This window comes from Camelus ferus, chromosome 2, assembly GCF_009834535.1.
Source record: "Camelus ferus isolate YT-003-E chromosome 2, BCGSAC_Cfer_1.0, whole genome shotgun sequence".
In the NCBI taxonomy this organism is placed as follows: Eukaryota; Metazoa; Chordata; class Mammalia; order Artiodactyla; family Camelidae; genus Camelus; species Camelus ferus.
Genome location: NC_045697.1, coordinates 107,470,370 through 107,493,836, shown reverse-complemented (window position 1 = coordinate 107,493,836; position 23,467 = coordinate 107,470,370). Strand labels below are relative to the sequence as shown.

Sequence of the window (23,467 nt, the reverse complement as noted above, 5' to 3'; positions counted from 1 at the left end):
ATTGCCTACTAACCCATAATTTTCTGAGGGTTGCCAGGAGCTCTTCCTCATTTGTTTAGCTATCCATCCTTTGAATGGATCTTTTTGCAATAGCCATTTTCCTAAGGAATGAAGCTGCAATCGTTTCATCCTTTGAATTCCTTAAGACTAGAAGTTACTGAAGAATTACTGCTGTCTTTCTAGGTTTACATGAGGAGGATCCACAAAGCCCACCTCCTCTCCCTACTGAAAAGCCTATTGGAAACACTTACAGCACAGTGTCTGGAAAACTCAGTAATGTTGACAGAACCAGAAACTTGGTAAGTGGTCATTATAGATTATTTTAGGTTGAAGACTAAACTACTCACTAATTTTAAATATTTAGCTGATGTCTAAATTTTTTTACTATTGGTCAGATTTTTAAAAAAAAAACCTTTATTATAAACCAATTGCTAAGCCCCATGTACTTATCCAATATTTTAAAAATCCCCATAGAATAAAAGAACTAAGCTAATTTATTGTATTTCATTATAAAACTATTTTTCCTATATCAGTATAAGGCATTATCTTTTAAATGCCACTAATAATGAGGAAGTTATTGAAAATCTCCAAAAATCTTTAATTTTTGTGGAAATAGATTTAGTTCAATTATCAGTATTTAAAATACCCAATTAGTGACATAATTTTAAGAGATTATCATAAGAATCTGTTCATCTGAAATTTAAGGGAGAATTATTTTCTAAATTTAAAAAAATAGTTCTTTATCATATACTTGTCAACAGACGGTAGTCAAAAAATTTTAAATATATATACTTTAAAAAAGAAATTTCAACCTCAATATTATTTCCCCATACTTTTTGAAATTCCATGTGATTATCTTTAAGGTTTGTTTCAAAAGAAACCAGTTCTTAAAGTCTCTGAGCCAAATTTCCAGTTCAAATTTCATAATGGTTTTACATTGTGCATTAACTATGCTTATTATACATGCAAACCCATCTAATCATCTAGTGAAGAGAAATTTCTTTGAAGGAGACATTAAATTGAATTAGCCAATATCAAGTTAATGAGATTTTCCTTTAGGCTGAATTAAAATTTAGTGATCACTTGCATTTCAAAGTGCTTGGTAATAAATTTTTATTGAAACTGGGCCAAGAAAACGCAAAAGAGGATGATAGGGCTCCTACCATGCTATCATTGAATGGGAGAACCCCCAGATTTCCATGGAAAAGTTACTTGAGCAGGTTACTGGCTTCTACTCTGTAAAAGACAATGAGAGGATGATGCGTGGGCACATAGACCATCATTTACTCATGTAATGGCCTTTATAAACCATAAAGCTCTGTTAAAATATTATTACATTTGGTGTTAAGCAGTCCACAAAGCAACTCCAACATTTAAAAAAAGAAACAAGAAAAGGAAGTTAGAATAAACTAAACCATCTGGAGAGGTACTATATTCATAACTGTTTGTACCTCACATGAACAACACAAGGAAAATCCTGTCCTGCACTGTTTACAAAGGGAGGGTGGTCAAAGCATTCTGTGATGTCCTCTAATAAATACATACCATAATAGACACACTGGGTCTGAAGGAAGAAGAGATGAGAAACAGATCACAAAGTAAATGATTTGGCTGAAGTCACGCACATGGATTTCCAGGGCCAAAAAGTCAAATCTACGCCTGAGAAATTCCTTTTGTTTTGAGAGTTACAATTACGGAATGGATTTTAGACCAGAGGCCACAAAGGCTTTAGGTGTGGGAGAGGGTCTCCAGAAAGAATATTTCACGAGTATAATGACCCGTGAGAACAAGCATGGTCTTTGACAATCGTGTCTCCTGATGAGGCATAGGACAAAGCCTTCTTCTATGTCTCCAGCCTTGAGTGCCAGGGAACTTTCCATCACAGGACAAGTAGTTGCAAAATCTCATGTTCTTCAGTTAAATGGTGAGGATCTTCAGGGTGAGGAATGTTGGGAGCCACTGGAGCCATTCTGTCAGCAGGAGAAGACACTTCTGAGTGCCCTGCTGCCCACTGTGGAAACCCAAGGCTCCCAAAGCCTCCCCCAAGGAAGGCAGGAATGGAGCCAGGAGACGCAGCCCAGTAGGTGTAAGGAATCAAAGCCATAGCACGGGAGCTGCTGAATCCAGGACATGAGAAGGGGTACCAATTCCTAGAGAAAGAAGAGAAGAAACATCTGCAGAGGTGCTTAGTGATTCCAACAGAAAAGAATGTGGTCTTGGAAGAAATATCTGTCGTTTGAAAATACAGCAAAAAAAAAAAAAAAAAAGCCTGGAGAATTATTTTGAAATTAGACTATAAGAAACCATTTCAAAGAAGATGAACAAAATGATGGCACCTGCAGGGAAATACAAGCAGAAAAACCAACTTCACCAGGACCTACAATGCTTATCCAAACATATCAAAAGCCAAAGTTCAGGGATGTCACAGCTAGAGAAAAACTACAAAAAGCAGATACAGAGGAGCTTCATTCATGTGTGGAATGTTGAAGAGCAGGAAATCCCTAATCCATAATCTCCCAAAAGACTGTTGGCAGGACCCATGCACAGACCTGGACTTGAGCAAACACTGAGATCGTGGCTTCTGCAGGAACCGGTCCCCTGTCCTTAGTATTTGAAGTGTGTCCGCTGCAGCAGTGCTTTTCAAAATGTGCCTAACATTCCTGGGGGATTTGAGTATACTGCCTTTGTTTTCTGATTTATTTTGTTCATTACAAACAAATGAGAAATTAAAAAGATATTTATGGTTTCCTATAAAAATAGAACCACCCAGAGAAAACTACAGCTGATACTTGGTACAAGATTAGGATTATGTGGTGTGTCTTTATACAAGTACACCATCTTTAACTTTCCATGTCAAATTTATACAAATGTATTTTTTTAAATTTGTCCTTAACTGTTAACATATGTAACAACTGTAATTTTGAGAAAAGCAATGAAATTTCCTGCCTATCTGCTAGAGTGCTTTTCTCTTTGTTTGTTTGTTTTCATTTTAAAGGTGGCCAAGGAAATAAATGAGTTTTTCAAGTATCATAGCCATATTTGTCAGGGGGGATGTAGGCAGCAGTGTATTTATAAGGCATGGAGGATAGTCTGGAATATTGCAGGGTTTATGAGCTGGTGACTTGCTTCACTACATTAACTGAACTCATTAGTGAAACCAAGTTTTAAGGGCAAGCTTAATTTGTTTTTTCAAATGGGATTATAAGACACTGAAACATATTTAAATGATCACAGTTATTAGCAATTAATCATTTGGTATTTAAGGAAAAGTTGTGAATATTCAGTACAAATTGAAAACCATAAAAGTGAGTTTTAACTCATTTATGAGAAGGAGGAAAACAGCCTGAATTAGCCCAGAGATTCCCAAGCTATAGTTAAACCTCCTTTATTAAAAAAAAAAAAAAAAGGCAGTGTAATTTTAAAGAGCTAGCATTTTTCTCCCTCAGGTGGTCTTGGAGAAATACTATTTCCTGGATGTCAGTGTTGGGGGCTTAGAAAATAGGGAAGGTGAAAAATAGACTCAATCAGAATTAGAATTTGGTGAGGGCTTTCCCCTAAAAAAAACAGCAGTTTTGGCTTTAAGATCCTTTAACTTCTCGATCAACAGAAGATCTGAAAATATTTCCACGTATTATACTCATTTCCCAATCCTTGGGCTGTTAACACGTTCAGAAAACCTCTTTAGGTTTGAATCTCTTCTCCTAGACAGACCTCCCTGTTGCTGTCCACACTTCCACCTTCCCTCATCTACTTTCAGACCAAAACGTTCCAGCCCTGCCTATCGTTTGTTTTTCACGCTGTCCCCCTTTACTCTTTCCCACATCCAACCCCTTCACTGCAGCAGAACAAGCTCTCTGCTTTTTCAGGCCTTTTCTCTTCCTCCTCACAGACCTTCCTTTCAGGCCACCCTGAAGCTTCTGTTACGTTCCCACCTCCTTCCAGTGCAGAACCCACCACACAATGTGTCAACCCTCCAGTCTGAGAGATCTGCCACTTCTAAGCAAAACACTCATCACCAACTCACTTGCTATGTATTTAAACTTAGGAGCGCTGCATATCGTAAGTGTTGTCATGGGATAAATAAATGACATTTTTTTTTTAAATTCCCTCCAGTGCCTGCTTAAATTGCTGCTGTGTGACCTGTCATGATTTAAACATCATCCTTGATTCGTCAGAATATGCTGGACATGTAACCACGCAGAGCAGTTGGTTGGGCCGTGGCTATAGCAGCAGACCCCCAGCCTCCTGCTTGCTGGCTTCACTTGCATTATGACAGGGACAGTGTAGAGAGTTAATATTGCTTAAGAATAAAAAACTCTTTTAAGCTCCTTTCTGTGACTCAGCTACATTTCCACTTAGAGATCCAGCCAAAAAGTTGTCCATAATTCCTCTTGACAAGCTCTTGTTTCAAATTAACCTTAACTTAAAAGCATTCTCTCATACTTGCAGGAATCTGACCATGCTGGTCAATCAGGAGGTTCTGTGCGAGGACCCCCAAGGTTGCCACCGAGGTAAGTAAGTGTGGGAAAACTTACAAAAAGTCAGTTAGAGAAGAACTAATGACTCTGAGACTAGTCTGTCTTTTCTGTCACCAAAACTGAGTGCTGCTGGCCTTGGACTTTCTTTTAGAGATACACTAAACTCACAAATTCACCCAGGACACTTAGCCTACAGTCAGCTTCTGACAACAGGTTATATAAATCTCTGCTCCTTTTTTTCTTTTAAAAAAAACCCAACCCCCCAAAATCACAGAGAACAAACATAGATCTCTATTACTTTTTCTCAAACAAATTAACAAGATTCTTTTCCTAACCTAAAACAACTCCACTTCTGAAACACACACACACACACACACACACTCACACTCTCTCTCTCTCTCTCTTCCCCTGTTATCAGAAACCAGCCTATTGTTAAGCATTTTTCCAAAGGGAGACAGGCTTCATGCTCAGAAGTGACCAGCCCTCTTGAATTCCAGGGCTGTTTGGACAAAAAAACTGTGATGTTATCAGAAGATGTTACTTGTGTTAGAAATTATTTTTATCATTAGGATTAAAGGAAAAGCTTCCAAAGTAATAATTGTCCTATCTCATTTGCAGAACTAGCTTTATATTAGGCTAAATTAGAGTTTTAATGACGATTCTTATACGATGAATATTAGGGGAGTTTGATGTTCCTTTTCTAATCGTGTATATAAGACCACATCACAAATAGCTGATGTCTTATTATAAGCTTTTCATCTCAGACTTTGGTAGAAAGTGCTTAGTTTCCTGAAAGCCACGGTGTGTTTAAGAGCAGATGGGGCCTTAGAGAGCTCATGATAGTAAATGCTTGTTTGTCTTGAACTAATGAATCTCTAGTGCAAGATAAGCAGAAGCTGGAACATCGTGGCATTTCTTCTAATAATACAATGTTTAATGCAGCAGTCACTTACTCAAAAATAGCATAGCCTGCATGTTTCAGAAAATTACATTACGCTAGCAAAAAGCTCTATGTGTTTGCATATGCTCATGTGTGTATGGACAAACAGGACAAAACAGAACTTTCTGTCACTTAAACACTGACTCACAGCTACCACATTGACTTTCAGACCCGCAAGTGGAAAAGTCATACCAGCTCGACAGCCTCCTCCCAAGGCGGCCCCTGAGAGACCACCTCCCCCAAAACTTCCTGCAACCAGGACATCAAGTAAAAAACTGCCTTTTAATCGGTCTTCTTCTGAGATGGATCTTCAGAAAAAACAAAGTAACTTGGCATCTGGACTCTCGAAAACCAAGAGTCAAGTCTTTAAAAATCAAGATCCGGTACTGCCCCCTCGCCCCAAACCAGGACACCCTCTCTACAGGAAATACATGGTAAATTTAGCTTTAAAAATATTTGTGGTCACGAAGTTTGTCCTAAACTGTATATAAGATTCATTATTCCTTAGAAAAAGATGATGAGACACATGTGGAGTTGCCCCTTCACACTAAGAGTGCTTTAGATAAGTAGGCCGTGATAAAACCTTGGTCTTTAAAGCAGGGTTTTCTTATTAGGAGAAATACAGGAAAAAGAAGCAGGGCAGGATGAAGATTGCAGAAACAGAAACTCTGAAAAACCCGACCCAGTAGATTATACCCATGGGAGTATCTCTGACAGATACTATATTTATATCTTGATATAGTTTGTACCTTATAGCTACCTTGCCCACAGAGCAAATTTCAAATAAAGTAGAAAGAAAATTCTTATTAAGGTCGATAGTTTTCCCCTCATTTTCCACTTTTGTAAACCCGATTATCGTGGTCCATTTAATAGTTGCTAGTTAGTGCAGCCACTATGGAGAACAGTGTGGAGGTCCCTTAAAAAACTAAAAATAGACTTACCATATGATCCAGCAATCCCACTCTTGGGCATATATCCAGAGAAAACTCTAATTCAAAAAGATACATGCACACCAGTGTTCGTAAGAGCACTATTTTCAGTAACCAAGACATGGAAGCAACCTAAATGTCCATCAACAGATGAATGGATAAGGGAGATGTAGTTTATGTATATAATAGAATATTACTCAGTTGTAAAAAAAGAATGAAATAATGCCATCTGCAGCAACATGGATGGACCTAGAGATTATCATATTAACTGAAGTAAGTCAGACAGAGAAAGACAAATATCATATGATATCACTTATATGTGGAATCTAAAAAAATGATACAAATGAGCTTATTTACAAGACAGAAATAGACTCACAGATATAGAAAACAAACTTATTACCAAAGGGGACAGGGGGATGGAGGGATGAATTAAGAGTTTAGGAATAACATATGCACACTACTATATATAAAGTAAACAACAAGGACCTACTGTATAGCTCAGGGAACTATACTCAATATCTTGTAATAACCTATAATGGAAAAGAATCTGAAAATGAATATGTATATGTATAGTTGAATCATTTTGCTGTACACCTGAAACTAACATGACATTTTAAATCAGCTATACTTCAAGTTTTTAAAAAGGTGGGGAAAAAAAGTTACAAGTTAGAAGTTTTCTTCAGTAACTGAGATAGTTGAGATATTAATTTTGTTCTCTTTGAATGTTTTTCTCATCGTATGTCCTTAAGCCTTTGTCTTTGTTTCCCGCACTTGAAAACAGTTGATGCGCTCTCTCTGCTCTGGTCCGGTTAACCTGATGAATTCTAGAACAAAAACAATGAAAGCAGGAGTGTATGCACTTTTCAAACACTTGTACAACAGTATAGCTCTTAACAAGAACAGCAATGAGTGATTTCATATTGTTCTACATTTCCATCATTGAGCTGGAAATTGTTTTCATTTTAAGCTCTTTAGAATTTTTTCTTACTCTTCCTAAGCGAAGGGTATAGGCAGATAAGAATGAGGTAATATATTCAGATATATTCATTTTCATTTAAACTGATGAAATTTTAATTGCTAAAACCCAGGGGTGTTCTTAGGGATCAGTTACTTAAAAATTACAAATAAATAAAAGTGGTAGCTGATATGTTGAGTACTTACTAGCCAGGCATTGTTTGAAGCACTTTATACATATTAAATAACTCTTTATTCCTCACACCATCCCTGTGAGGTAGATATTATTATTATCTCTACTATACAAATGAAGAAAATAGGACTCAGAGAGGTTGAGTAACCTGTCCAGGGTCACAAAGCCAGTAGCGACGGAGCCAAGATTTGAACATAGATTAACTGTCTCTGAACCAATGCTCTTAACCATTAAGCCATACTTTGAAAATAGTGTCACTAATTACAAAGTCTGTAATAGCCAATTGCTTTGGCTACTCCGTATTAAAAGCCCCACTCAGGGTAACTGGGTTTTGCTTATAAGTCTTAGAATAGCTGTATAATGTCAATAAAGCATTTGAATAACTCAAAGAAATTAATAAATTCAAAATATTAATGTGTCTCTTTACAAAACAATTCCTTAAATCTCTCATTTTTCCTGTGGCAGCCGTACCATTCCATTGCTAACAGGAATCTGGATTCATTAGACACCCTGGTACTCTGACAGAGATGCAGAGAGGCAGCGGCACCCTCACACTCTGCATCTTTGCTCCTGAGTGACCGAAGGGCCCAGGCAGCCTCCCTTTCCTCGTTGCAGTGAGCTTGTGTGACCGCATCTCCTGGGTGTGTCTTTCATATTGTTCAGGCCCTCTGACCTGCACTCATCAGCCAGCAGTTACCGAGGCAGGGAACGGAGTGCAGTACAGATATAAAAGCCATTCTAAGATCAGCCAGGGCTGAGTGTACCGGAAAGTGACTGCGATCAGGCAGTGGAATGGGTTTAAGTAGCCGCTTGTGTCAGAGAATCCAGGTGAGAGTCAAGGCAAATGGAAGCAGCTAGTCGAGCACTTCAGAGAAGCCATCAGTCCCCCATCAACCAATCCTGAATTAAAGGCTGTAAGGTCGGGCGCTGAGTATTTGCCTCGGTGGACCTTGTCCTATGGAATAGAACTTCCTGGTTGTGGTTATTAAAGGGCACTTGAGGCCGCGTTCAGCCGCTGTGGTCCTGTGGGCCAAGTCCACACCCCAGGACTCTGCGTGAGAAACGGCAGGCCCCGCTGGGTCCAGAGCTCGGGGAAGCCAAATGAAGAGCATCAGTGCTGGAGAAGTTACAGATCCCCAGATGATCAGCCACTTAGGAGGAGGTGATTTGATTGTGAATAACCCTTTCATTGGTTTATGTTTAAGCTGTCGGTGCCTCATGGAATTGCCAAGGAAGACATTGTCCCGCAAAACCCCGGAGAACTTTCTTGTAAGGTAAGGTACAGCTCTTTCTTTATTGACTAATGTAAAAAATCGCTGGCCTCTGTTACTGTTTTATACAGTATTAAATGCTTTAGGCTCCAAAGATTAAAATGGGGAAAAAGTAATAATGTTTTATTAAATAATAATTGCTTCAGAGAGTGATATTGTACCTTGCAGCGTGGGGACGTACTTGTGATACTGAAGCAGGCGGAAAATAATTACTTGGAATGCCAAAAGGGAGAAGACACTGGCAGAGTTCACCTGTCTCAGATGAAGATTATCACCCCACTTGACGAACATCTTAGAAGCAGACCAAACGTGAGGAATTAATATTGTACTGCCCTCCTATCACACATGGCAGCACATTTCACAGAACTATTAATTATATCTCATCCTCGGGGTTTTATTAGCACGTTTATTTTAACCAGAGTAAGAATTACGGTAGCGTTTTATTCCATTTTAAGAATGAATTACTTCTAAGAGATTTGCCACAGCCATACTAATCACCGTGATGCAGAGTGACTGCCGTGTGCTCTGCCTTCATCCTGTCGTGCTGACTTGTAGCAACCAGAACACTCGGTCATTAATTTTCAACTGCAAGAGCTATTTATTTTTGAAATAATGTAAACATGTTTACCAAAGCACCGAAGATTAGTTTTCTAGCAGAATGGATAATTATTTTAAAGGGGGCCCTATAAATGCTGTCTGACTTTAAAAAAAAAAAAAAAAACCTTTAAGATTTAAGCTTAGTATAAACCTCGTTTATCTGATCATAGCTCATAAAATAATGAAATGAAATGTTCCAACAACATGAAGTCACAATTTAGGCCTAGCAAATTTGCGGAGCCAGGGAAAATACAATGATTATTGAAGGTCATTTGTCCATCAAGAAAGGTGCCATTGGACAATTTATAGAGGTATATTTTTAAAAGAGCTTCTTAAAGTATCTGGTTAAATTTTCACTATATGTTATATAATGTAGAAAACGTGAAAAATGAGACTCATCAGTCATTTAAACCGAGTAAACTATTTGGTTTGTCATTCATCCTAGTTTTCATAATCTAGTCCAATTCTTTCTTCTTAGCAGGCCATTTATCATTTGAGGTTTGCTGAGAAACTAAAAATTTGTATTTTGGAGGGCAGAGAAGTTGTGTGTGTGAAGGTAGTCACGGCTGGGACCCTGAAAATTCTGACTCCAGGCCCACAGGGAAGCTCTCCTATTGCTCATTTTCTCTTTGTTTGGATACAGCATTATCCATCTGTCACCTCTGTCCTTCCTCTCCCGGAACACACTTCCTTCCTTGATGAAAAATAGAAGGTGAAAAAATTGCAAGTTTTTCTTTCATAGAACCCCACAGCTTTGTCAGCTTGAAACATTACCTTCCTCGTTCCTGTGCCGTACCTTGCAGAGAGTGGTCTCAGATGGCCAGCTACTGGTGACCCTGCCCTGCAGCCTCTCCTGGGCTCCGGGTCACAGCTCACATTACATTGTTTGGAAAAATAAAACTTAGCTATTTGAAAGCCTAGTTTTAAGGTAAATGTTTCTAAAGACGTGTTATTCTTTCCCCTTCCTGAGTAAACAGAAGGTACTGGACATTGTCAGTTGAGACAGAGCTGTGAGCCCTGGAGGAGGTGGGACACTGTCCACCCCTGCATGGGTTCCAGCACACACTCGGGTTTCCGGTCCCCTCCCACCTCCTGAGGCCATTATTTAACCTCTGTAATCTTCATTTTGTAAATGTGTGAAATGGGTATGATAATTCCTCACAGAGTCGTTTATAGAATTGATTTATTGTTATGATTCCATATATATAGAAGTCCAGAAAATGTAAATCCAGACAGGAGATTAGTGGTTGCCTCGAGCTGGGGGGGAGGATGGGGAGTGAGGAGTGACTGCGAATGCCTGGGAGGCTTCTCCAGGGAGTGAGAAAAATGTTCTGAAGTTAGGTTCTGGTGATGGTCACACAACTCTGTGAACACACTAAAAGTGTGTATGCTATAAATGGGCAAATTTATGGCATGTGGCTCACATCTCAAAGATGCTTAAAAAATTAAATGAGCTAATTAATGCATATACGGTGTTGAACACATGAGTAGGGCACAGTGGGTGAACAGTGGATATTAGCTATTCCTATTACAAATTTGTATTAGCCATTATAATCACAGTAGAAGGAGCTTTAAAATATGTTAGATTTTCCTACCAGATACCCACCCTAACAGCATGGTCTGCGTGGTACCTGCCAACCCTGTTTACCTGTGCCTCCCGTCCTTCCTTCATCTGCCGGGCCAAGGTGAAGAGCAGCCTTTCCAGGGACATCCATGCCCTGAAGGCAGAGAGGGGACACTAACTGGGAGGCACAGGTTACTGTCCCACCTCTTCTACCTTGTCAGGATCTTGGTCCATCTGGAGGTTCACGTTTGAGTTTGGTGTGAGGTAGGCCTCTGACTTCGTTTTTTTCCAGACGGAAAGCACTCTAGGCTAGCTCCATTTATTGACCAGTCATTCCTTTTTCCACAGATGTAAACCAGGAAAAAATGAAAACCACAAAGACACACATAATAAATTGTGTAAATAATCATTTTTAAAACTTCTCCAGGCTTAAAATCCCTCACAGTTCCTTCCACGGTCCCTGATATTCCCATCATGCTTATTTATTTAGGGAAGAGCACTGAGCAGCCTCTAAGAAAATGTTCAGCGTTGCTCTGGTAAGCTGATGTGGCAAGCTGCTGTTAACCATTACTGTATCACCGTCACCGACTTGAGAGAGTGCAGCACACGTCCACAGGTGCATTCTGGTGATTCAGAAAAGAGTCCAGCAAGGGTGCTGCAGGGTGGAAGGAGAGAGAGTGGACCGCGATCCAGTGCTGCCTGACTGGCTGAGCACATCACGGCCAGGACAGGGATGATCCCTAAGGAGTCACTGAAGGAGGGAAGGGACCATAGGGGGCATAAAAATCTGCCTGCATTTATTCCGCAGGTTTGCAGTGTTGGAGAGTTTTCAGTTCTAATTCCAAATAATATCCTTCAGTCAGATTTGATGATGATGATGTGAATAAGCCTGTCTCTTCATATAAAGAAACTAATACCAACTGCTTGTCAGTAGGAAACGGTCACTCTTCACCTTTACCTTCCCCTCTGGCCAATCTAAGCAGTTGGTTAGATGGGTAGAGAATATTGAATTCTCTTTGCTAATTTACTTGGAATTACTGTTGAATAAACCATGCAGATTAAATAGAAAATCCAGGCCAGGCATGAGAGGTAGCATTGGCTTTCAAATTAGAGACAGCATTCAGTTAAGTGGTAATAAATGAAATGGATTTTAGTTTTTGTGAGTTATCCTTTTGTGGAAGTCATTAGCTCTTTTCATTACAAAAGTCAGGAGCATCAGTTGCAGAACTTTCTTCTTTTCCCATCTTAATGATGACACAACTTTTAAGACTCTGTTTTAAGGTTTAGTCCTGATCACAGTTTATGGAAAGAGCGACCATTGAAACGTGAAGAGGTCAGAAACCACTACTTCGGCGTAGAATAGATACTGTTTTTGTTTTTGTTTTTTAAAGGTGATTTCCTTTTGTTTTCTCTTTAGTTAAAAAAAAAATGCTGGGGATATTATAACAGAGTGTTATTTCTGTCCTCCTCTGGCAAGGACACATGCCTTTTCAACTTGGTAATGATTCCCTTGTTTGGCTCAGTTGTGTGGTTTGCATCTTGTGCTCACAATGTAATTGTGTCAGGAGGAGTCTAATGAGGGGGAAAAATGGTCTCGGAGTGATAATAAACCCGGCGTCCATCCGCACACTCCATTCACTGCGCTGTTTTCCCCCTAAGGATCCAAGCCCCGCTCAGAAGCCTGTTGACAGTGGTGCCCCTCATGCTGTCGTTCTTCATGATTTTCCAGCAGGTAAGGACATAAATAATAAAGTGGTAGAACCGCATGGTTCACAATCAGGCGTCCTCCCTGGGTTAACCTCTCAAAGACATCGTTCATTTTCGGTGCCAGCGTAGCCCTGGACTGGAGAGGTCATCTTATCCTCACCCAAGGGGCGCCTTGTATGCAGCCATCCGGGAAGGGTCACCTCTACCCAGCCATTTCAGGAAGCTTAGCTGCATACCCTTGCCTTTGAAACTGCCTGTGAGAGAGAGAGAGGAGAAGAGGGTGTCTCCCTTACAAATGAACAAATAGCAAATTGCCTACTATTTGCAAATTCTTTAACTCTTTCAAAACAAGGGGTACCAAATAACAGTTGTAATGAAATTAATTCTAATTGAATAAGTGAAGTTCTTTTCTCCTAAGAGTTGTAAAACCTACACATAAAGATCAACTATTACTTAAGAAATGAAAATGTACATTTTTATAATCAGTTTTTAAATACCTTTTATATCCAAGGCAACAAATAAAATAAATTCCTAATTTATTTATAATCTTTTTTTTAATCTACTTGGTGGACTGATTTTTATCTCAGTGTGAGTAAATTTATTTTCTAAAGAGCTGTATGACTCCCTTAGTTAATATTTTGAGATTGAAATGATTTTTAAGCATGGTTGAGAATAGTATGAATATTATACCATGTCTATAATGCTCCCTCATTGTTAAAATACGTTTTAAGCAGAAGGTTTATATTGGCACAGTAGGAATTGCTGGCAAGCACAGTGTTTCGTGTGTACGTTTTTTTAACCATTTCCTATCAGTCAATGCATGGTAAATATATCTAATTTGATCTTAAAAGGGAAAGCTCATAGCAACAATATCCACCCCCAGAAAAAGGATATATTTTTAAAGTCAATTTGATTAGTATAATCTGTTCTCAGAATCAACAGAACATACTGCCTCGGTGGACAGAACTAAATGCTATTTTGTGCTCTGCTTTAATCAGATCTGCAACCAGGGTAATTCATCACACATAATTATAATTCTATGTTACAGAGCAAGTTGATGATTTGAACCTCACATCTGGAGAAATTGTTTATCTTCTGGAAAAAATAGATACAGATTGGTACAGAGGGAAATGTAGAAACCAGACAGGTGTATTTCCTGCCAACTACGTCAAAGTAATTGTAAGTAGGTTGTGCTTGTTTAAATTGGTCATATATTCAGTGGGTTCCATGTAATTAACAGTTTGGAAAAAAAGTAACCAGAAGCCTAGCTTCTTGGGTTCTGGCTCTTCCATTAATTCATTTGGTAGTTGGAAAATTCAAAAATAAAGATTTGTTCAACTAGATAATGGTTAATTGTGATTATATTATGGGGTATTGGTACTTGATGCTTAGGTGTTATCTGAAATCCCAAGGTGAAAAACTACTACAGGTCAACTGGTGAATGAACTATTCCTGGAGGGTTTGATAAGCACTTGAGGATATATGTTAATTCACTGAAACATTCAGTGGGCAAGAATTAAATGATTCTGGATTGTCCTGAAGGAATGTTCTCTGAGGTTATGGTACCACTTCTCCTTTTCTTTGGAGTACGTTTCATTTTTGGTTTCTTTCATCCTTTTCACCCCCATTTTTCTCTACCTTTAAAAAAAAAAAGTAGATTTGGGAATACTAAAGTACTTTCATTGGAGGTACTAGTCCACTAATGGTTTTTCACATAATAATTTCAAATCTCATTGGGAAAAATTATATTAAAGTGTCAGAATTTTGTACACCCTCATGTCGTTCATGGCCTACTTGTGAAAGCAGGCCCTGCTGATGGCAGGCAGAGCCCTGAGTACTGAGCCTGGGTGTGTGAAACATGGGGCTGAAGTCAGGCTGCCATTCAAACATTTATATCAATAGGAAGAGTGTGTCTCAGGCCCTGATGTGACTTACTGATACTGGAAAGTATCAATAAAGCTAGCTTACGTCATTGAGAACTAACGACTTATTTGGGGGAAAAAGGCAAATGATTTTCCATGACATCAGAAACTTAGAAAACAAATATAACAGAAAACCTGTATTTTTTTCAAATATAGATGAGTTTGAGTCTCTAGAACAAAATGTGGGTCTTAAAAATTGTCTGGTTCATATATATATATATATATATATATATATATATATATATATACACCCTGATTCTTTGGAGAAATCCAGCCACATTCTCTAAATTAATATTAAGAATAATGTTAGTTTTTGCTCTCTTCCTCATTTTTTCTTCTGCCCAATGTAGCAGTACTTTAAAAAAGCACAATTACCACACTGAAATCAATCACACTGAATTTGCCACATTATTGGTATAAGTGTTATTTCTAAGCTTACAAGTTTAAAAAATTGTTTTAAAACTTCGAACTTTTGGAATCCATCAAGAAGGGCACTGATTTATTTAATGTAAACCTCCAAGCCTTAAGTAGTTTTTGGACTTAGTGCGTTACAGTCAAATATTTCATCACAGCCCAGCTCTACTGAGCCCTGGAAATGAAGTGTTGTATAAAAAATGCTTGTCACTTACTAGATGCTCACTGAGTACTAATTCCTTTCTTCCTTCCCAACTCACACCGAAGGGAAAAAACCATGTACCAGAATTATGAAAATGAAGAGAATTCACAAGTTGGACTAAATATTTTATTCTGGGGTCATGAAAATATTGCAGAACTCTATTAGCACGATGAATAGGTGTCTAGGTGGTGCTCAAATGCCTGATGTCTACTTTCTAACCTAAGTCCTCCTCACTGGAAGTTCTCGATATAGGGGGAGGGGACAGAGAACACTCAGTCAGGGGTAGAAAGATTTTAATGTGCTTATTCCAGCACATAAGAAAGGGATTGATTGACTATTCAAAGAAGGCTACCTCACAAGTTATGCATTTTTTTTTCAAAACCCAAAATCTGGCTTTTTTACCTTTTTAGCACCTATGGTAGGTACATTTATCTCTTTAATACCTTGCTAAAATGGCTAACTTCAGTCATGCGTTTCCTATTACTTAGCTTTAAATTTATCTTACTAAAAACTAAAATAATACAATTGTTCCCTTGATTTTGTCTTCACTAGGTTGATGTTCCAGGAGGAAATGGGAAAAGGGAATCAATTTCATCTCATTGTGTTAAGTAAGTTTTACTTGTGTTCTTTTGTACAAAACACAAAGGTTGTGAGCATTTATACCATAAAGAATTAACAAGCTTAGGGGGAGGGTACAGCTCAGAGGTAGAGTGTGTGCTTAGCATGCACAAGGTCCTGGGTTCTATCCCCTGGATCTCCATTAAATAGATAGATAGATAGATAGATAGATAGGTAGATAGATAAACCTAATTACTTCCCCTCCAAAATAATCTTAAAAAAGAAGAATTAACAAGCTTAAACACTTCAGATATATGATCATTCAGATTCTCAGTGTGTCTTTTTAATTATGAGGAAAACTGCTTGTTTAAAAATTCTGATGAGACTGCAGTGTGCTGACAGAAGCTGACATGAGCAGTCTCCACATCAGCATCGGGCACATGGACAGCCCCAGTCTCCCCTGATGCTTCCCACAGCTGGCCTCGGCTTGAGCAGAGGGGTTTCGTCGTCCTATTGGCCCTCTGGGGATTGTCTACCAACAGATTTCTAAAAGGTTCAGATATTTTTGTCATAGGATATATTTAAACCTAATAGAAATATGTACCCTACAAAAACTGCTCGGCACTTTGCATTGTTTTGTTTTTGAGAGGAACCAGAAGACAGTAAAGGAAGAGTTAAGTTGGAGGAGCCTTCCTTTATGTTTAAAGACCTTTCTGTGAATTTATGTACCCTTTTATGCACCATTGTAACTCCTTTGTGATTTAAAACATTGCCACAGTGCAACTTTATATTCCAGTTAAATGAGCAAATTAATAGAATTCAGTACCTGCTGAAGACTGTAAACCTGTCTTTGAATAGGTCAGACAGAAGAAGATCTGCTCCCTGGGGACTTCAGAAAATAAATGCAAAGGTTATCACAAATAAGAAAACTTCTGATGCCACAATAGTTGAATTCTATTTCAGGTTCTATTTTTCTCCTATTTTTAAGCAGTGTTTACTGTGTCAGCGGGTTGAATTTAAAGTGGGCTTTCATGGCCGATGGTCCATTGATTTGACTTAAATCAGACTTTGACTGGAGCCAGTACCAAGCTTTTCCCTTCAGGCAGTTGCATCTCCTTAGCCTGTTGCTGTTGAAACTTCCCTTCTGAAGCCTCAAATCAAAGGTTTCATATTCAGTCATGTCTTCTAGGGACACAATTTCATCTGTTTTTTTACATTCTTTTCAGTCAAAACTGCAGATCATTTAAGGATTGTTCCAATTTTCACAAATGAAGCCTTTTTAAAGGAGATAGAAAAAAATCATTTTTAAAACGACAGTGTTAGGTATGAGAGCAAATGTTGTACAATAATATGCCGAGCTTCTGCTTTCTTCGAACCTCCTAGTTGTGAAGGAGGTTCTCTAATCTGTATACACAGCTCACTGACTCAGCATCTGGTGAGCACGGACCCTGCCCAGCTGGTGCCCGTTGCATCCTGCCCGGGAAGCTTGATGTCTTGCCCTGAGTCTCTCAGGGTTAGCACTCGTAAGCTCAGAGCTTCTGTGACTGAGAGGGTTCAGACTCGGCCCTGGATTACTGTGGCCCAAGGATACCGAGACATGGAGACTGGGGAAATTCTGGAATGAAGAAAAGGTGACCAGAGGCGTGGCAGCGTAGACCAACCACCCCGCTGCTTATCTGGGGTTCTGTACTTGTGACCTTGTGACCTTGGCTTTAGCCTTTCTGAGTGAATAGGTTCATAAAAAGTCCTAAAAAGTAAGGACTCTAATTTATAAATGTAACTTACTCTTTTTCATGGAAGATTTTAAATTATGCCTGGTATACCTTGTTGCACAGTAAACACACAATATTCATTGAAAGGCTGAATAAGGGTTGTAAGGCATTTTGAAAGTCAGTACTCTCTAGTTTAACCCACAAATGGGATCTTCTTTCTTCAGGGGCCCAAGATGTGTTGCTCGATTTGAATATATTGGCGACCAGAAGGATGAGTTAAGTTTCTCAGAGGGAGACGTTATTATTCTTAAGGAATATGTGAATGAAGAGTGGGCGAGAGGAGAACTTCGAGACAGAAGTGGGATCTTCCCCCTTAACTTTGTGGAGCTCATTGAGGGTCACCCCGCCTCTGGTGCACATGTTTTAAGTGAGTACAGGCAACACGGCTATCCTAATTCAAATAAACTAAATAAGAGGCTAATACTTAAACTGCATAATAACCCAGACTGCCATCTTTTTTTAAGATAGAAGGAAAAATGACTTTGAGATGGTAATTGTCATTACTGGGGCAGTCTCTCAGAGAGCTGGTTTTGGTATTTTGGGTAATTACAGTAGCTTCACATCAGAAATGGCAGACAAAGAATCATCGAAATGGCTTGTAGAGTATAACTTATGCGTATCCTCCTTCACTTTACAGTAAAGGAAGCAAACCCAGGAGGGTAGTGCTTGGCAAAGTTACATAACCAGATCATGGAGAGACTGATCTGGAGTCCCAGACTTTTCACACTCCCCCTACAGTTTCCTTTAATACTATATGGTCTTTACATCTGAAGTTTTCACCTTTTTTTTTTTTTTTTTTAACATAGGCACAAAGGTACCACCGAAGACCAAAAAAGAAGATTCTGGTGCAAATTCTCAGGTAGGCTGCTTGAATAGATAAGTACACTGAAAGCCAGGTTTCATCTCTGGGAGGACTATTAAAATCATAATTATCATAAGAAAATGTTATGTATCATTTTTTAATTCATGTAGCAAATGTTAGAAATAAATAGATGAGTAATACCTTTATTGCACATGGAACTCATTCAAATGATTTAGAAAGACATGCAAACCCCAATAAAAAACCAAGGAAAGAGGCATGATTGGAATATCCATAAAAGAGATAATAGTATCTTATAGATACTCACAGAAGTGGCTGATATGAAAAAGTTTGTAACCTTACAGTAATCAAAGAAATGCCTTGTAAAGCAACAATGAAATGCCATCTAACATATTCAGTTAGCAGAGATTCAACACAGCTCTACTCTAAACAAGTAAATATAAGTATGTGAATATTTAAAAAGAGACAAAGTGCAGATTATTGTTACAATTATTTTGATTTCTCACCCTAAGAAAAGGATGAAACATGAGACAAGATTTCAGTCACAAAGATGGTCTTAGTGGTGTTATTATAATAGGAAAAAATTGGAAATAACCTAAATATGACCATTATTGGGAGAATGTTCTGAGGCTGCGAAAAGCTAGATTTATAAAGTGAATCTCATGTGAGGAAAACATAGTATGGGGAAATTGAATATATAGCATAAAAAGACTAGAAGGAAACAGCTGAAGTTGTTAACATTCAGTTGCCCTTAGGTGGTAAGATTATAAGTGGGTGGCGTTTTTCTCACTCTTCCTACATTTCCAGATTTGCCAAATGTTTAGGAACATTTTATTTTTTTTAATAATGGGAGAGAGAGAAAAGTGGATTAAAATGCTCACACTGTATACATGACTTCAGAAGAACATGATTTAAACTGAATAGGAATGTGGGTGACTTCCATTGTTTTTTGTGACATGTTTAAAAGAATGAGCCTGATGAGGTCATTGTTTGTCAAAATGTCACTGGTAATTGGGCCGAGTGCCTCTCAATTCTTTCATCTCCACCCACTGATAAAGTCAAGCAGGAAAGAAAGTGGCTACAGTTCTCTAAAAGGAAACGTTCATGTGGTTGCCTGTTTTTCCTGGGACTGATAAGTACTGTTCTTCAGGTTGGCTGCTCAGGTGCAGGAGCAAGAGGGGGTTGGGGTTTTTGCTTGCTTGGTTTTTCTTGTTTCTTAAGCCCTCGGTTGTTGAGAACTTAAGTCGTACCAGGCACTGTGCTAAGCATCCTACACATATTACCTCATTTGAGCAACCACAGCCCCCCTAAGATGAAGCTGAGGCTCCGAGCAGAGAAGCTTCTTGCCTAGTGTCAGCTGGGAGGTGGCAGAGTTTGGCCCGCAGCACAGGCCCGTCAGGCCCCAAGCCTTTGCTCTGAGCATTATCCTCTTCTCCCTGCTTGAGCTTCTTGAATGTAGGGCTCTCATCCAACTTGACAGAGACACTTCTTCACAGGACAGAACCTTCTTCTGATGTGTTTGCAGTAAGGGCATTCTTGTTGGAGCATTCCATCATACTGGCCCACCGTATGGGGGTGGCTACCCCTCAGAGTTAACTGTGCCCCAACAGATTAAGTGTGACTTTACGAAGTCCTATGCTATGGAATCTGATAGCCTCTGAGTCTGGGAATTAACAGACTGCCCATTCTGATTCTGCCTAGTTTAGGTAAAGAAGAGCTTCACTGAAAATTACATACTTTGCCAGAATTTTTTCGTAGCGTCATAAACAGTATACATAAATATTGTAAGCATTTACCTAATTTTTTAATGTAACTAATGTCATAGATCATAATTAGGAAAAATCTTTACTTAAGCACTGTGTATTCCTTAAATTAAGCAGAAAAGTCACAAATTTAATCACATCTGTCATTTAGAATTATATCTTAAGAAAAAAGTTATTGGAAACTTTTATTTCTGGAACTTGATAGTGACATGAAGGATTGAGTGATTTAAAGAGGACTTCAGGCTTTGAAATCTTATAACCTCTTAGCTTTTTCCCATCACTTTTTAAGCTTTGTAGAAATTAATTTCAAATAAAATTTTAAATTTCTTAACACACTTCTTTTTTTTCTTTTACTGTTTGAATGATCTTCAGTCATACTTTATTTTTATTATTTTTTTAAATTGCAGTATAGTCAGTTATAATGTTGTGTCAGTCTCTGCTGTACAGCACAATGTCCCACTCATGCATATACATACATATATTCGTTTTCATATCCTTTTTCATTAAAGATTACAAGACATTGAACATAGTTCCCTATGCTATACAGAATAAATTTGTTTTTTTATCTATTTTTATCTATAGTAGTTAGTATTTGCAAGTTTCAAACTCCCAGATTTATCCCTTACCACCCCTTTTCCCCCAGTAACCATAAGATTTCTTAACACACTTCTGATTTGTAACAGGAGAACAGTCTCTCTGGAGAATGGTGCGAAGCTCTTCACAGTTTTACGGCAGAGACCAGTGATGACTTATCCTTCAGGAGGGGAGACCGGATTCTGATCCTGGAGCGCGTGGACCCTGACTGGTACAAGGGAAGGCTGCGTGACAGGGAGGGCATCTTCCCTGCCGTCTTCGTGCGGCCCTGCCCAGGTATGACGGCTGCAGGGAGGGCTCCTGCGCTCTAAGGGGAGCCCGAGACTTTGAAATGATGTAGATTTCTTTTCCCTCGGGCCAGGCTCAATTTATGTTGTTTGCCTACATTTGAAAGTTGATTTATAAAGTTATGCAGACTTTCTTCATATACTTTGTTGAAGTTATGGGGAAAAAGAGATTAAAAAATGCCTTCACTTGATAATGACTAATTTTGTCTTGTAAATATATTTTGTATAATTTTTTTCCTGCTAAGAGAACATCCGTCTTTTTTTTTTTTTTTTTTTGGCCAGTTAAATCAATCCAAAGTTGACTGAAAATATTATGTCCTGGGAATAACAAAGGGGTTTCTTAAAATGTCTGATTTGTGTTTAGGTCCAATGTCTTTCTATATATTTGAATTTTTGGTGTCTTCACAGCTGATGCAAAAAGTACGGCTGCTTTAGCACCGAAGGGGAGGAAAGCCAAGGCCTTGTATGATTTCCATGGGGAGAATGAAGACGAGCTCTCCTTCAAGGTCAGAGTGTGTATCTTGTTGTAACTGCATTAAGCAGCTCTACGTTTTGGAATGTCTTCCACTAAAGGGTGAACGTTTGGGTGGAGTATTGATCATTAGCCAAGAATGAACAGATCTCAGACTCTCATTCTAAAGGATGAGATTAGCGAAAGTGAATAGGATAAATGTAAATTATCAGCAAGGCATTTAGGTACTCAAAGAAAACCTTATTGATATTGATAGCCCCACAGTGGCCTAATGGGTCCTTATTCCTCGGCCTTGTAACATGCTATCCCACTAATGCTGGAGTTTTCAGTGGTCACCCTAGTAAAGGATGATTCTCTTCATGGCCTTTTCAGCCTGCCACTGTCATGTCTGAAGTCACTGGAGAAATCAGGTGGCACCCACTACATTCAACTGGCCTCTGCAGCAGTGCCCCTCATAAGACACTGAAGTCCTGTCCACAAAGACACCGACTAGACTTCAGGGAAATGATCTCAAAAGGTTAAAGTACTTTGCAAAGGTTTTTTAGAAGCCTAAAATTTCATCTTACGTCGTGGAGGAAGTGCCTTTTTTTTTTAAAGTAAAAATAGAATAGTTCCATGATTCTGTTTCCATAGTCTGCAGTTAGACCGTGGTCAGGGGAAAGCATTCAGGGTAGTTGTTTGGGACTGTGCCAGAGGAAGGGAAGAAGGGAGGGTTCGGTAAGTCACTCCTGTCCGAAGAGCCTGTGTCAGACAGCAGGCAGTTCTCCATCACTGGAGGTACTGAGAGGCAGGGACACCATAGAAGGAATTAACCTATCGAGGAGTAACTGGACAAGATGAGACTTAAGACAGTGGGTACCCAGACAGGGTTTTCACCTGTCTACAACAAAATGAGGAAAACAGTGGCACTGGGTATGTGCAGGCCTTAGAGGAGCTATGGACAAGGGGAAGCATGCCAGCATATGTCGGTATAAGGTTTGCTAACTTCTGTCTTGTGATGAGTTTTCCTTTCTTAGAATTTCTTCTATCTTTTTCATATTAAAATATCATTCCTATTATAAAATATTGTTAGAAAATGGTAGGTATTTCTTGTACAAAATTATAATTGGTAACCCTGTATCAGTTTCTTTCTTTCTTTTTTTTTAATTTCTTGGTCCATAAAAATCCAAATGTTTGGAAACTGTTGCCCTAGTCCTTTTTAATCATAAGAGTCAGTCAAAATTCATTCCTTTTATCTTTACATGAAATGTTACCATAAGTGAACACTGTGGATTCAGACTTTTTGGATATTATTTTGGCCTTCATTCAGGTTACGTCAATAAAAATAACAGAGTTCACAGTATCTTACAGAAAATAGGTTGTCCTCATTTTACAAATGACTAACTGCAAGCAAGATAGTTCTAGAATTTTTTGGTTAAAGGATTCTGTAGTGCTTTCAATGTTGGTGAACATTAATATTTTACTAAATATATGCAGAGTATTAGCTGATAAAACATTTTTTAGATTGTCCTATCCCTCAGAAGACTGACATGGTCTGTACGTGTGGTCCAGACCTAAGGAAAATCATCTTAGTCAACGCTTATGTTACAATTTAGGAATTGGAAAGAACTTATTTATGACAGAAACTTTGCATGCCAAAATTTTTACAGATTTTAGCAGAGTAAAGTAAATTAATGACATTTGATAGTCAGCGTATTCCCTTTCCATTTTCCATTAAGAAAGGCCTTAAATCAAACCATTTTTCCAAATGGCAGTGTACGAGGGCTACAAATAAATCCATTTAGCCTGATAAAGATATTCTTAAAAGTATCCAGGGTCATCTTGGACTATTATAGAATCTTAAACCCAGATTCTAAGAAATGGTTAGAAACCATAAAGAACAAAATAGTTTCAGGAAATAATTTCAAAAATTGTCTGCATCTGTTGAGTTATAATTCACACGTGAATAAGACACAGCCCCTTGGACTAACCTGATGGGGATAAATCAGTGTTCTGAGTCAGGCTGAGGCTTTTTAAGACACAGAAGAATA

At 38.6% G+C, this 23,467-nt stretch overlaps 1 protein-coding gene across 1 annotated transcript in view; it reads left to right on the top strand.

The window, feature by feature from the left end:
- Positions 1 to 23,467, top strand: part of SH3D19 (SH3 domain containing 19) — a 156,186-nt gene that overhangs the window by 129,878 nt on the left and 2,841 nt on the right. Inside the window, 12 exon segments of the mRNA XM_032464784.1 lie at positions 184 to 299; positions 4,450 to 4,511; positions 5,588 to 5,852; positions 8,700 to 8,768; positions 8,934 to 9,074; positions 12,586 to 12,658; positions 13,682 to 13,812; positions 15,724 to 15,779; positions 17,666 to 17,868; positions 18,308 to 18,360; positions 20,768 to 20,954; positions 21,374 to 21,471. Of these exon segments, the coding sequence (XP_032320675.1) occupies positions 184 to 299; positions 4,450 to 4,511; positions 5,588 to 5,852; positions 8,700 to 8,768; positions 8,934 to 9,074; positions 12,586 to 12,658; positions 13,682 to 13,812; positions 15,724 to 15,779; positions 17,666 to 17,868; positions 18,308 to 18,360; positions 20,768 to 20,954; positions 21,374 to 21,471 (1,454 nt within the window).